The sequence below is a fragment of the Engystomops pustulosus genome, chromosome 8, assembly GCF_040894005.1.
Source record: "Engystomops pustulosus chromosome 8, aEngPut4.maternal, whole genome shotgun sequence".
NCBI lineage: Eukaryota > Metazoa > Chordata > Amphibia > Anura > Leptodactylidae > Engystomops > Engystomops pustulosus.
In genome coordinates, this window is record NC_092418.1 from 79,777,025 (window position 1) to 79,792,926 (window position 15,902).

Below are 15,902 nucleotides of genomic sequence, written 5' to 3' on the forward strand. Positions count from 1 at the left end.
TTTGGGATGTATATTTACCTCAAATTCCTTCTGAATTTGTCCATTTTAGGGCTAAATGAAAATAATCTTATTCAAAAATTGAAATTTAAAAATTTTCAATCCATTTTTGTTTGCTTCCAGAGAAAGATTTAAAGGGTTAACAGACTTCTCAAATGCTGATTTGAATAGTTTGAGATGTTAGGTCCATAAAATGGTGCTACTTGTGGGGTATATAGTAGAGAAATTGCTACTAAAACTTTAAACCTTCTCAGATCCATAAAAAAAATGGAAATGTAAAACAATTTATGGAAATAAAAATAAGACCAATGGCAAAAGGTTTCTACAAAAAAAAATTTGTGGTATGACTTTTTGTCTAAAAAGTATAACATTTGAAATTCGAAAATTGTCATTTTTTTTCAAATTTTTCCTAAATTATTGAATTTTTACCCCCCCAAAAAAACTGATCACCGAAATGATAATACTAACATAAACTACAATATCTCACGAGAAAACAATCTCAAAATCACAAGGATATCTTAAAGTGTTGAAAAGTTATTACCACAGGAAGAGAAACTGGTCAAATTTTAAGAAAAAGGTCTGAGCATTAACTTAAAAACCGGCTGCGTCATTAAGGAGTTAATAAACTGCATACAATGTTTTTGATAAATGTGGTGCATTGTTTTAGTTTTCTAAAGACCTTCACCAAAAAATTTGTCATGATTAGTGACGAGCTTCTTGGTCCAAATTTGGGTTCATCAAGTTTGTCTGAAGAATGTGAAAAAAAATTGATTTTGGACCTCTAACTTGACCCTGAACACAAACCCCATTGATATACAATAAAGACCCGAATTGTAACACTAAAATGTGGGTAGTAACAGGGTAGGTAACAGGGCAGGTAACATAATAGAATAAGATTGCTGTATGATGCTGTACATTCAAATAGTGTCATGCCTTCAGCTATTTGTAATGTTAATTTAATATGCATTAAATGATCATTGTTACAGCACCATCTAGTGGCCTTAATTGTTCATTATTAGAGATGAACGCTGATTCATGGGAACAAAGTTTTTTCCCGCTTTTTTAGCTAAATGGCTGCAAGCACAACGTGTTACATGGGGCAGAGAACTCTGGGAAGGAGAATGAAACACCCTTGATTACATCTGCAGACCTGTAAACCAATCAGCAACCGGCAGGCTTTTGTGTTGTCACAGCCCTAAAAAAACTGTCAGCTATTTGCAATCTCGGCATTTCACACTGCATGTGCTGTCTGTAGCGTCTAGCTGCTGCTACCTTACTATGCTGTAGCGATTTGTGCTCCAATCCCAGGGTGTGTGTTTAGGGGGATCTGTATACCCCAAATAGCAGTTCTTTTTTTTTACTGTAGCCACTAGGAAGAAATCTGTTTCATATCCACATAGCTCCTGTAGTGATTTCTGCTCCTCTCCCAGGGTGTGCGTTTTGGGGCATCTGTATAACGCAAATTCCCATACTTTTGTGTTGAGAGCAAGAAATATGTGTCAAATCCTCGTAGTTTATAGAGTGATTTTCTCTCCAATTAAAGGGTGTCCATTGTGTATAATGCAAATTCCCATACTTTTTGTGTTGCTAAAGTTGAGAGCAAGAAATACGTGTCATATCCACGTATTTTATAGAGTGATTTTCGCTCCAATTACAGGGTGTCCGTTGTGGAGTATCTGTATAATATAAATTCCCATACTTTGGCTCGGCAGTATGAAGAGAAAAGCCATTAATGATTTTTTGATCATGCAAGCGGATCGGAGTATTCCCCTGTGTAAATTTGATGTCAGCCACTGGCAGCTCATGCGTGACACCTGCCGTTTGCTCATGCCCTTTGAAGAGGCCACATAATTTGTCAGTCAACAGGACTGAATGAATAACTACCTGCCTCAGCAACTATTCTGATGCTGCCACCCTCCTGATGCCACACATCTGCTGCCAGTTGCTCCATCTGCCTCCTACCATCTTTACCAAGGACTGGAATTGTCCACCACCTCCCCACTCTATCATTGTGCCACTCCGTGGCTTTCCGTGTTGCTGCCACCTGTGAGCTCGGCTGCTGCTTCTGCTGCCGCCACCTCAACACTCTTTAATTGTGCCACCCTGAGGCTTACCAGGTTGCCGCCACCTCCATACTCTATCATTGTGCCACTCTGTGGCTTACCAGGTTGCTGCCACCTCCACACTCCATCATTGTGCCACTCTGTGGCCTACCAGGTTACTGCCACCTCCACACTCTGTCATTGTGCCACTCTGTAGCCCACCATGTTTTCACCACCTACATAATTTGTCATTGTGCCACTGCTGCCAACTGACCGCTGTCTTCCTGGATGACCCTGTGATTTCCATGATGCTGTTTTCACCCTCCATCGCCCTATGACGTTGCCACTATGTTTAGTTTTCCCCTTCATTTCATCTGTCAGAAGGAATGAAAAGCCTCAGGATTGATAGCCAAAAGCAGGATTGGATACAGTACACAGATGACATGCAAACATCCCATTTACTGGTCATCTCTGTTTTGGATCGACTCCTATTTGTTTTGGGCTTTAGCAATAACTGATGGATTATTGATCGATTGAAAGCAAACACTGATGGATGCAACGAAGGGCAAAATGATTGGTGACGTCAATGCAGAATTACTGCCGACACCCTCTCCACTTTTGGGGGAGTTTCTACATGTATCCGCGTTCAACAGAACAGGTTCTGTCGTAATCTATGGAATCATCTGATGTCAGTGTAAAAATAGTGCACTCTTTGATGTCATAGTGGGATCTTGGTCCAAATTTAAGCATGGCACAACACCCTACACGCTCTCTGCAGCCAGGAAATATCGTTTTTTTAATGTGATTTGTCATGATTCGATTCGAAACAGAAATTTTTTTTAAAAATCGGTGAATCAGGTCGAACCAAATTTCAACAAATTCGCCATCTCTATTCATTATGTGTTTTTATAAAATACCAATTGGGAAGCACCCCTTGACCTACTGACATCATCATTCAGCTATATATTAGCCATTTTCTGAAGAACCTGCCGTGGAGATAGAAATGAGTTGGTAGGGGGGAGTTTAGCAGCCTATAGTTTATGCCCCTCACACATAAGGAGGACAGAACAAATAGCAATAAGAATGTTTCTTTAAGGTATTGCTGTACGATGTTGTAAATGCAAATGGTACAAAGACTGGTCCTTTAAGGTATAACTGTATGATGCTGTAACTTTAAATAGTACTAAGACTGGTACTGTAAGTTATTACTGTATGATACTGTACATGTAAATAGTAATAAGACAGTTCCTTTAAGGTATTGATGCATGATGCTGTAAATGCAAATAGTACTAAGACTGGCCAATTAAAGCAAACCTGTCACCAGGAATGTAAGTTTTAGCTGGTGAAAGGTTTCAATAGCCTATGCTGTACTGAATTTAAAAATGTCTTTGTGAGCATTCTGAGTCATTCTGGTACGTCCAAGGATGGAGGGAAGGAAGCTGCAGCAGCTGTGTCTTAGTATCTTTATGCACGGCCATGACCACTCCAGTACCAGAATCTGCTGTTAACCATTTAGGCCCGTTGCATGCTACCTGTTCAATAAAGAACCGTGAGTTAATTTGCACAATGTTGCCTCCATCTGATCCCTGGATACGGCTTTTACCACCACGGGCTCCCCATCCATTGCCCAGGGACCTATCTTACAGACACTCAGGGGTTGCTCCGGGGAGAACCAGTACAACAGCCTCTCCCTCCATATTTCTTGCACACACCACCTGCTGCAGACCTGCCAGGCTGTAGCACAGCCCTCCGTTCCCCACTGTGACATCAGCGCGCCATTGGCCGAAATCGCCAGCCACTGTGGTATTCTGGGCCCCAACTGCCTCCAGGCCCCAAGAAAAGGCTAGGCCCCGGTGGGGGATGTTGTACATTCTTCCTATCCTCTACTCTCAAACAGCTCCCATGATCTCCCCTCTTCCTGTTATGCGCAATGAGCAGGCCAGAGAGGCCAGGGAATGTTGTAGAGAAGTGGAAGAATGCATCAAGGAGCCTAAGACTCAGGCTGCTACAGCTGCGCTCCGGACCACTCAGGGGCTCACCACACACTGCTGGCAGAGAGCCAGGTAGTAGGTGGTAGTATTCAGAATGTTTACAAAGGCATTTTTAAAATCAGCATAACATATACTATTGGAACCTGTCACCAGCAAAAAAATGACATTATTGGTTTCAGGTTCGCTTAATGGTATTGCTGTATGATGCTGGAAATGCAAATACTACTAACAATGCTCCTTTTAAGCAGTACTGTAGGATGATGAAAATGCTAATTGACGCTGGCTCTCTAATCACAGCAGCTTATTCTCCGAACCTTAGTGCCCTTAAAAGGGCAAGTGTTGTACAGCAGGGTCACATATCCCACCTACCCAATCGCAGCTATGCTAGATGTGGGCATAGCTGTGGTTGCTAAAGGGGCTGTAAGCAGGTTGATTAGCTGCTTAGAGGTCAATCAATCATCTTGTTGCGCATCCCCTCAACAACTTCCCGAAACTTTACAGTTCAGGTCAGCTCAACACCAGTAATGATACTGTAGATGGCAATATTTTTGTAATATTCTGAAATCTAATACCACAACCAACTATATTTCATGTAAGCAGCCTGCATGTGTAAATTATTTTTAAAGTGATGCAAGTTGGATGTGTAGTAAAACTTTAAAACCAGTAGTGGATTATAATATAGATGCCTAAGTTTTCTAGGAAGCCCATGAACACCCAAACTAACCACATCCAAAGGACCTTCACCCACTAAATCTCCAAGAATCTTGATTCTAGTACCAAATTATGAACTTGTAGAGACAATAATATTCATACAGCCAGGGCCCATGGCAGTCTTAATCGCCACTGCCTAAAACCAAAATAGTATTAGAAGTTAAGACCACATTCTATGCTTTTTTATATATGTACAAGTATTACTTGCGTTGACATTGCCATTATTCCTATGTAATGCCTCTTGAAAGTAATATTATTTGCAGATGTATATATGAAATAAGCAGAACTTTATCCTAATGTTTGCAAGCAAGGACACAGTAATGCTTTATAAATGCATTCAGCTGGGCAACATCTGCCTCTTCTCCAAGGATATCCCGGAATCTGTAACAAAAAGTAAAATCTTAAAATGTAGTCAAAAGCTTTATATGGCTGTTTTATGCTTATATTGGCTTTCTATCATTATACCTTTTTATTACAAATCCAAAAAAACATCATCTTTCCCCATCTTGTTTGGACTACAGTATTTTGTTATTGGATGATTTTCTTGGATATTTAGATAACCAGTTTAGATGCAGTTTGTTAAAGGGGAACCTAGCATTTCATCTTAAAACAAACCAATTTTCCTATAAAAACTATTCTCTCTAAAGGGCAAAGCTGAAAAGAGTCTCTTTCAGCATGAGATGAGTCACACAGAGAGGCTGGTGAGTAGGGCTAATTTTGCCCTTTTGGCTCTACAGGACTTTGAACTATGCTGGGATTTGAATTGCAATTAAGGATCCCATTCCCAAATGTAACTACCTGTATGTTAGATACTATAGCAATGAGTAGTATTGTCTGATGTTTTTGGCAAAACCATTTTAATATTAATTTGTTGCCTTTTTTAAAGGTTAATAGGTTTGTCGCCAGTAGTCACAGCAGGAATGCCACCAGTAGCAACAACAGGGATTCCCCCAGCAGCCACTGTCACGGGCACCCGTAAGCCCATGAGCCCTCTCCATGCACCCGCAGCCGACCCGTGACGTGCTATTACGTCACGGGTTGTGAAAGGGTTAAGAAATGAAGCTCAGTCAGTCCTTAGTATTGGGAAAACTTTGAAAGTGTATCCGAGTGCAGTTGCAAAAGCCATCAAGAGTAGAGATGAGCGAACATACTCGTCCGGGCTTGATGCTCGTTCGAGCATTAGCGTACTCGAAACTGCTCGTTGCTCGGACGAGTATTTCGCCAGCTCGAGAAAATTGCATCTCCCACCATTTTGCTTTTTGGCGGCCAGAAACAGAGCCAATCACAAGCCAGGAGACTCTGCACTCCACCCAGCATGACGTGGTAGCCTTACACGTCGATAGCAGTGGTTGGCTGGCCAGATCAGGTGACCCTGGAATAGACTAGCCCCTGCCCGCGCTGCTCGCATCATTCTGTGTCTGGATGCCACTAGGGAGAGAGCTGCTGCTGGTCAGGGAAAGCGTTAGGGTGTTCTATTAGAATAGTGTTAGGCAGGAGTGATTCTACAAGAACCCAACAGCCCTTCTTAGGGCTACAATAACGTTTTATTTTCCTTTTTTTTGGTTTGCTTGTGGCTGGGCCTGCTGCTATTAGTAGTGCAGCTAGTACCATATTCTGAGTAATTTGCAGGGAGACTTGTGTTTAGCTCTTAGTGACACACATATCCACCTCAAACACCGAAGTGGGACAATTTATTAGAGGTTTGATTTGAATTACGCCGAGTCTGCTGATTTATTTTTTTTTACGTTTATTTCTTATTAGAACTTACAGTAATCTGCCAAAGCAGTGTGCTTTGAGTGTGGGCTAGAAAATAGCCATAGGAGAACCCCAACGGCTTATTTAGGCCTACAATAGCGTTATATATTTTCCTTTTTTTTGTTTGCTTGTGGCTGGGCTTGCTGGCATTAGTAGTGCAGCTAGTACCATATTGTGAGGAATTAGCAGGGGGACTTGCGACCATCGTGTTTAGCTCTTTGTGACACACATATCCACCTCAAGCACCGAAGTGGGACAATTTATTAGGGGTTTGATTTGAATTAGGCACAGTCTTCTGATTTATTTTTTTTTACGTTTATTTCTTTTTATAACTTAAAGTTATCTGGCAAAGCAGTGTGCTTTGAGTGTAGGCTAGAAAATAGCCATAGGAGAACCCCAACGGCTTACTTAGGCCTACAATAGCGTTATATTTTCCTTTTTTTTGTTTGCTTGTGGCTGGGCTTGCTGGCATTACTAGTGCAGCTAGTACCATATTGTGAGGAATTTGCTGGGAGACTTGCGACCGTTGTGTTTAGCTCTTAGTGACACACATATCCACCTCAAACACCGAAGTGGGACAATTTATTAGGGGTTTGATTTGAATTAGGCACAGTCTGCTGATTTATTTATTTTTTACGTTTATTTATCTTATAACTCAAAGTCATCTGGCACAGCACAAAATCCAGTTGTGTGCTGTCAGTGTAGGTTAGAAACTAGCCATAGCAATAGGATAGCATCGTTTTGTTTAAAAAAAAAAACACAAAAAACACAAAAAAAAATAAATTTGAAGTTTACACTTTAATTTTGAAAATGTTTAACCCGAGGGCAAGGGGTAGAGGACGAGGGCGTGGACGTGGGCGTCCAACTACTGCAGGAGTCAGAGGCCGTGGTCCTGGGCAGGGTGAGACACCACCTGCTGATGAGGGAGCAGGGGAACGCCGCAGAGCTACACTCCCTAGGTTCATCATGTCTCAAGTTACTGGGACTCATGGTAGAGCACTGTTGAGGCCAGAACAGTGCGAAGAGGTGATGTCGTGGATTGCGGACAATGCTTCTAGCCATTTGTCCACCAGTCAGTCTTCCAAGCAGTCCACCCATGTAACCGAAATCAGCACTACTCCAGCTCCTCCACCTCAGCCTCCTTCCCCCCAGTCTGCCCCCTCCCAGCAAAATTTGGCATTTGAACCGGCATACTCTGAGGAACTGTTTTCTGGACCCTTCCCACAGTCACAAACCACTTGTCCGGTTGCTGATGAGCTATTTTCCGATTCCCAGGTTTTCCACCAGTCGCAGTCTGTGGGTGATGATGACATTATTGACGTAGTGGAAGAAGTGTGTAAAGAGGTGTCGGACGATGAGGAGACACGGTTGTCAGACAGTGGTGAAGTTGTTGTCAGGGCAGGAAGTCCGAGGGGGAGCAGACTGAGGGATCGGAGGATGATGAGGTGACAGACCCAAGCTGGGTTGAGAGGCCGGGTGAACACAGTGCTTCTGAGACGGAGGCGAGTCCTATAGCAGAACAGGTTGGAAGAGGCAGTGGTGGGGCCAGACGGAGAGGCAGGGCCATAGCTGGTGCATCAGCGCCAAATGTTGCCCGTAGTCAATCTCCCGTGGCAAGGGTTCACCTCCGGCCGGGCACACCACTGCTCCTTCCCCTGTGTCATCTGCTAGTCAGCCCCCTGCCCAGGACCACGGCCCAAACACCTCCCGTGCGAAAACCCCATCTTCGCCTCCACGATCCTCCACAGCATCCACCAGCGTTCAGCTCTCCATACCCCAGACGCTGGAGCGCAAAAGGAAGTATAGCGCAACCCACCCACACGCCCAAGCCCTCAACATCCACATCTCCAAGTTGCTTAGCCTGGAGATGCTGCCCTATAGGCTTGTAGAGACCGAGGCCTTTCGAAACCTCATGACGGCGGCCGCCCCTCGGTATTCGGTCCCCAGCCGCCACTACTTTCCCCGATGTGCCGTCCCAGCCCTGCACAAGCACGTGTCAGAGAACATCATCCGTGCCCTGACCAACGCCATTTCTGACAAGGTCCACCTGACCACGGACACGTGGACGAGTGCTGCCGGGCAGGGCCACTATATATCGCTGACGGCACATTGGGTTAACTTGGTGGAGGCTGGGAACGAGTCTGACCCTGGGGCTGGTCATATACTGCCGACGCAGAGGATTGCGGGGCCTACCTCGGTCCAGGTCTCAAAGGCCTATTATGCCTCCTCCTCCTCCCACCCCTCCTCCACCTCCTCCTCCGAATTACCATCCGTGGGCATGGCGCCATCAGTCGGTAGCTCTAGGCACAGCAGCAGTGCCGTCGCTAAGCGACAGCAGACGGTGCTCAAACTGCTGAGCCTAGGCGATAAAAGGCACACCGCCCAAGAGCTATTACAGGGCATCACGGCGCAGACTGATCTGTGGCTGGCACCGCTGAACCTGAAGCCAGGCATGGTTGTGTGTGACAACGGCCGTAACCTGGTGGCGGCTCTGCAACTCGGCAGACTGACACATGTGCCATGCCTGGCCCATGTGTTAAATCTCATAGTTCAGCGTTTCCTCAAGACATACCCCAATCTGTCTGATTTGCTCACGAAGGTGCGCCGCATCTGTGCGCATTTCAGGAAGTCCAGCACAGATGCTGCCACTCTCAGGGCAGCGCAGCGCCGCCTCCAACTGCCCGCTCACCGACTGTTGTGCGACGTGCCCACGAGGAGATATTCAACATTAACCATGTTATCCAGAGTTTACCAGCAGCGCCGAGCGATTGTAGACTGCCAGATGTTAACTTCCACCAGAACTGGTAGTCAGGTCAGTCAGCTTCCTCAAGTCTACAATGAGGAGTGGACGTGGATGTCTGATATCTGTCAGGTGCTGAGTAACTTTGAGGAGTCAACACAGATGGTCAGTGGCGATGCCGCCATCATCAGCCTCACCATCCCGCTGCTTGGCCTGTTGAAAAACTCTCTGGTCAGCATGAAGTCTGAAGCTTTGCGCTTGTCACAAGAGACGGGGGAAGAAGATTCCCTTGTTGATAGCCAAAGCACCCTTAGGTCTGTTTCTCAGCGCATATCGGAGGACATGGAGGAGGATGAGGAGGAAGAGGAGGAGAATGTTGGCGATACAGAAGAGGGGACCATTGTTCAGTCCTTCACTGTTCAGCGTGTATGGGCAGAAGAAGAGGAGTTGGAGGAGTTGGAGGAGGAGGAAATGGACAGTCAGGCCAGTGAGGGGAGTGAATTCTTGCGCGTTGGGACTCTGACGCATATGGCAGATTTCATGCTAGGCTGCCTATCCCGTGACCCTCACGTTCAAAGAATTTATTCTAGCACCGATTACTGGGTATTCACTCTCCTGGACCCACGGTACAAGCAAAATCTTTCCACTCTCATCCCTGGAGAGGAAAGGAGTGTGAGAATGCATGAATACCAGCAGGCCCTGTGCACAAGCTGAAACAGTATTTCCCTTCTGACAGCGCTAGCGGCAGAGGGCGTACTTCTGCGGGACAAGTAGCGAGGGAGAGTAGGCGAGCAGGCAGCTTTTCCAGCACTGGCAGGGGTACGCTTTACAAGGCCTTTGCCAGTTTTATGTCACCCCAGCAAGACACTGTCACCTGTCCCCAGTCTCGGCAGAGAAGGGTTGATCTTTACAGAAAGATGGTGAGGGAGTACGTAGCTGACCATACCATCGTCCTAAATGATCACACAGCTCCCTACAACTACTGGGTTTCAAAGCTGGACATGTGGCACGAACTGCCGCTGTACGCCTTGGAGGTTCTTGCCTGCCCTGCCGCTAGCGTGTTGTCTGAGCGGGTTTTCAGTGCAGCTGGTGGCATCATCACCGATAAGCGTAGACGCCTGTCGACTGACAGCGCTGACAGGCTGATGCTTATTAAGATGAATAAAGCCTGGATTTCTCCGGATTTTCATTCTCAACCAGGTGAAAGAAGCTCAACCTGAATAATGTATGCACTCCTCATTGTCCTCCTTCTACTCCTCTTTGTACACTAAAGCAGAGGAAACTGGCTATTTTTTGCCAGGGCCAACTGGTTCTAGCTATAGTACTCTATGTATTTAATTTTTCTGGAGGGCCACCTACCCGGTCCTCTGTTTTAAGCAATTTTTGGGAGTGCCAGATACAGGCACTCAATCTATTAAATTTTTTCTGGAGGACCACCTACCTGCTCCTCTGGTTTTAAAACTTTTTTTGACTGCCACATACGGGCACTCAATTTATTTAAATTTTCTGGAGGACCACCTACCTGCTCCTCTGGTTTGACTGCCACATACAGGCACTATCCAAATTAAATTTTCTCCATAGCAGCCTCCACATGTCGTCTTTTTAGCTGGCTCCACACGTTGTCTCCATTGCTACCTCCACACGTCATCGCCATAGCTGCCTCCAAAAGTCGTCCATATAGCTGCCTCCATACATGGTCCCCTTATCAAACGAGCTGTGTCAGGCAGAATTTTGGGTTGTTTTCATGGATTCCACATCAAACTTGTTAACTTTGTCGCCACCCTGCTGTGTAATCCACAAAATATACTGGCAAACTTTTATCATTTACCGATATTATTTCAGCGCTTCTTGCGCATCTGTTTACATTCCCCTCACCCGCCATAACCCAAACTTATAAGAACGCTACTACACTTGATCTTATACAAAAGGTTCTTAGAAGTGCTGTTTGGGGAGTAGCCTAGAGACAGGGGCTTGGATCGGCGAAAGCTCGCCTGGCTGCGGAGCGCCAGCTCCATCTCAAGATCCAACTAACATAGTTTTAACTGCAGCACCTTTAATCTACTACTAGTTCACTGCCTCCATACACCAGGAATAGACATTAGACCAGTAGAATCTGTGCTTTGGTCTGATGAGTCCAAATTTGAGATCTTTGGTTCCAACCACCGTGTCTCTACATGCCTGGTTCCCCCTGTGATGCATGGAGGAGGAGGTGTGATGGTGTGGGGGGGCTTTCCTGGTGACACTGTTGGAGATTTATTCAAAATTGAAGGTATAGTGAACCAGCCTGGTTACCACAGCATCTTGCAGCAGCATGAAATTCTATCAGGTTTGCGTTTAGTTGGACCATCAATTATTTTTTAACAGGACAATGACCCCAAACACACCTCCAGGCTGCGTAAGGGCTATTTGACCAAGAAGGAGAGAGATTGGGTGCTACAACAGATGACATGGCCTCCACAGTCACCAGACCTGAACCCAATCTAGACCACAGAGTGAAGGCAAAACGGCCATCAAGTGCTAGAGTGTGCAAAGCCGTAATCAAAGCAGAAGGTAGCTACTTTAAAGAACCGAGAATATAAGACATATGTTCAGTTGTTTCACACTTTTTTGTTAAGTATATATTTCCCTATGTGTTAATTCATAGTTTTGATGCCTTCAATGGAAATATACACTTTTTACAGTCATGAAAATACAGAAAACTCTTTGAATGAGAAAGTGTGTCCAAACTTTTGTACTGTATCTGTATCTGTTTTGTATCTGTACTGTAAATAGTCTTAAAGGGGTTTTCCCACAAATTCTCAAATCTCAATCCCCTAGTGATGTTTACCCAACAAAGATAATTTTTAACCCCTTCCTTTACAATTTTTCTCGTTTTTTTTGCTGTTTTAGCTCCTCTCAATCAGTGATGGTCAGTGTAATATTCCAGAGTGTGAGCAGGGATTCTCTAAGCAGACACTTTATGCTTACATTATCAGTGTACAAGGTTTATGTGCACTTTCATTTACCTTCTGGACATTGTACTAGTATCTGACACATAGAAATAGAGATGAGATGGATCAGAGATGAGATGCATGAGATGTCTATTACATACTTTCAGCTCTGCTACATATTTGCTCTTACACTATGAGATCTCCTGTGCCTGCCTACCCCTTCCTCCAGATAACTTATTTGCATGTAGCTTGCAGCTTCTCTCTGTTCACAATGGGGGTCATTTACTAAGGGCCCGATTTGCGTTTTCCCGACGTGTTACCCGAATATTTCTGATTTGCGCCGATTGTACCTGAATTGCCCCGGGATTTTGGCGCACGCGATTGGATTGTGGCGCATCGGCGCTGGCATACACGAGACGGAAATCGGGGGGCGTGGCCGAACGAAAACCTGACGGATTCGGAAAAAACGCCGCATTTAAGAAAAAAAATGTGTCGCGAAAATTACACTTACCTTCACCAGGTATAGGCCGGTGAATTTCAGGGCATTCCAGCGCGCCTCCGGGGAACTTCAGCGCAGCAGCGCCACCTGGTGGACGGCGGAGGAACTACCTTAGTGAATCCCGGCCGGACCCAAATCCACCGCAGAGAACGCGCCGCTGGATCGCGAACGGACCGGGTAAGTAAATCTGCCCCATTGTGTTCTTTGCTGGCAGGAAGTAAGTGTCTGTGAGCTTGGTCCTGATTTGCAGGGGGAGGGGCTAGAGTGCAGGCAGCAGAGAGAGAGAAATCTCAGCTCCATGGCCGTCACACAGAATTCCAAGATGGCGTTCCCGACCCTAAGTCAGAAGTTACAGGGTCATGTCTAGGGGCAACTGAAATTGTGTACACCAGGACTGATGGAGAGACTTAAATCTGTGAAATTCTGTATTTTTGTTAACAACATTGAATTAGAGAATGTGTTATATTGTCCACTGAGTATATTTAAGAAACTTGTCTTCATGGTACAACCCTTTTAAACTTCACTAGACATATCATCCAGCATAAGACATCATGATAAATTTGGCACAGTTTAGTCTAAATATAAAATGTATTACTTTGACCCACCCCCATGTGTTTTGCTCCATGGAGGGTGCAGGGGACATATTCATATCTTGCTTTAAGCAGTCAGGGGGAGGGAATATTGCAAGTCCTGTCCATGATTGTTTTGCCAGGATAGCTTCTGCAACTTTTAGACAATACCAGCAAAAATGGGACTTCTTACAAATCTTCAAATGCTGTTGTGTGCTACTTTCTCTTTTACTGCTTTCTCTTCTACTGACCAGAAAGTGCTGCATAATGTAGTGCAACACCCATCAAATATTACCACTATCCATAGCCAAATCTGAATTTAAAGGACATCTACCACCAGGATGAGGGATTGTAAACCAAGTGAACTTACATGCTGATGTGTGCCCCCTCTGGAAGGATCTGCTCTTCGTTCAGCTTTTTATGCCCTGGTTTTTACAAAAAAAAGTATTTAAAATTATACAAATGAGAATCTATGCAGCCTGGAGCCTCTCGGGATCATTTGCATCATTTTTAAAGCCTTTTTTCTTAAAAACAAGGGCATAAGATCCTTAAAGAAGAGCAAATCCTTCTGAGGGGGCACACTTGTTTTGTAATCCTTCTTCCTGGTGATGTCTTTTAAATCATGGGTGTATTTAATTATTCTGACCTTTTTTCAGTTTGTATAAGAAATTGTTCCGCTTTCTTCACATCATTTTGTAATAGTATCTGGAATGGACAGAATGACTGTATAAATCCAATAATTTCAGGAAGAGACATTGGAATTTTGACCGGTATATCTGTGATCCTGTAAGTGAAGAGTATGTGCCAGTTATATTTGGAGAATATAGCAAATGGTATATTTCAATTTCATGTACAGGCAGTCCCCAGGTTACATACAAGATAGGGTCCGCAGATTTGTTCTTAAGTTGAATTTGTATGTAAGTCGAAACTGTATATTTTATAACTGAAGTTCTAGAAAAAAAATTTTCTTTTGCCCCAGTGACAATTGGAGTTTCAAAATGTTTTATTTAATTTGACTAAGAATTATCAATAAAGCTTTATTACAGACACTTTACAGCTGATCATTGCAGTCTGGGACTATAGTAAAGCATCCAGAAAGCTGGCAGAAAGAGGGCAGAGGGGTCCTTCTGTAACTATGGGTTGTCTGTAAGTCAGGTGTCCTTAAGTAGGGGACCGCCTGTATTCACAATTATAGGAAACATTGTGCCCAGAGCATAAACATATCTGCCCACCTTTATTAAAGTGTTTGCACTAGAAAGAATGTGCAAACAGCTTGAACATTTATTTAAGAAGTGTTTTATATCGAAGCTGCACTGTGACCGACAAGCCAAAAAAGGGGGGAACCAAACGGAGCGTTCCAGTGCACAGTTGGATTGTGCGCCACAATCTGTCCAATGTGCTGTTCTGTACTATTCTAAAGCATGAAGAAAGTGCACCAGAAAGAACTGTGCACTCTGCCGGGGAAGTACATGGGGCACCAGATCCATGAAGATTGTGTCACACATTTTATCTGTCGCACTCTACAGGCAAACTGCACATAGTCTGCTTAACTCTCATAGTGACCGCAGTGTCTATAGTGCATCACCGCGATGATTGGGACCCTCCATGCAGGGCACGGAGGTGCTGATTGTAGCCATGGAAAACCCTAAGGACCCCAGGGCTGCCTTCAGTAGCAGCCTGTTAGGATTGTGCATTCTGCATGATCTAACAGTGCAGCTGTCAGCATATGCAGAATGCATAAGTTGACTATCTAATATGCTGCAATACATTATCAAATTATCAAATGATCACTTGTTCATGTCCCACCCTGGGCCGAAATAAAACAGTAAAAAAGTGCAATTAAAAAAAATTATTAAAAAAGGATAAAAAGAGGAGGGAAGGCCACAGCATCCAATATGATGAAAAAAGGTTAAACCTTTATTCACACAGGCATAGAAAAAAGTTCAACGTTTCGTTTCACAATGAATCTTTGTCAAGCATACATAGTGTGCACATGCACATATATATACACTAGAGATGAGCGAACATGCTCGTCCGAGCTTGATGCTCGGTCGAGCATTAGGGTACTCGAAACTGCTCGTTACTCGGACGAATACTTCGCCCGCTCGAGAAAATGGCAGCTCCCGCCGTTTTGCTTTTTGGCGGCCAGAAACAGAGCCAATCACAAGCCAGGAGACTCTGCACTCCACCCAGCATGACGTGGTACCCTTACACGTCGATAGCAGTGGTTGGCTGGCCAGATCAGGTGACCCTGGGATAGACTAGCCGCTGGCCGCGCTGCTCGGATCATTCTGTCTCTGGATGCCGCTAGGGAGAGAGCTGCTGCTGCTCAGGGAAAGCGTTAGGGTGTTCTATTAGCTTACTGTTAGGCAGGAGTGATTCTCAAAGAACCCAACAGCCCTTCTTAGGGCTACAATAACGTTCTACTTTTTTTATTTTAATTTGCATATTTTACCATTTTGTGAGGAATTAGCAGGGGGACTTGCTACCGTTGTGTTTAGCTCTTAGTGGCACACATATCCATAGCAAAGACCGAAGTGGGAAAATTCAGTAGGGGTTGGATTTCTATTAGGCAATAACTCAGTGTCATCTCATCCGGCATAGTACTGTGCTTCCTTTGATACTTGGCTAGAAAATAGCCATAGGAGAATACAAACAGCTTCTTGAT

At 44.6% G+C, this 15,902-nt stretch overlaps 1 protein-coding gene across 1 annotated transcript in view; it reads right to left on the reverse strand.

Moving 5' to 3' along the window:
• Positions 1 to 530: 530 nt before the first annotated feature.
• LOC140075452 (putative methyltransferase DDB_G0268948) overlaps positions 531 to 15,902 on the reverse strand; it is a 41,988-nt gene continuing 26,616 nt past the window's right edge. Inside the window, exons 6-7 of the mRNA XM_072121397.1 lie at positions 13,881 to 14,018; positions 531 to 5,122 (exon numbers count right to left, since the gene is read on the reverse strand). Of these exons, the coding sequence (XP_071977498.1) occupies positions 5,035 to 5,122; positions 13,881 to 14,018 (226 nt within the window). The 3' untranslated portion in view covers positions 531 to 5,034. The remainder of the gene's footprint in view (positions 5,123 to 13,880; positions 14,019 to 15,902) is intronic.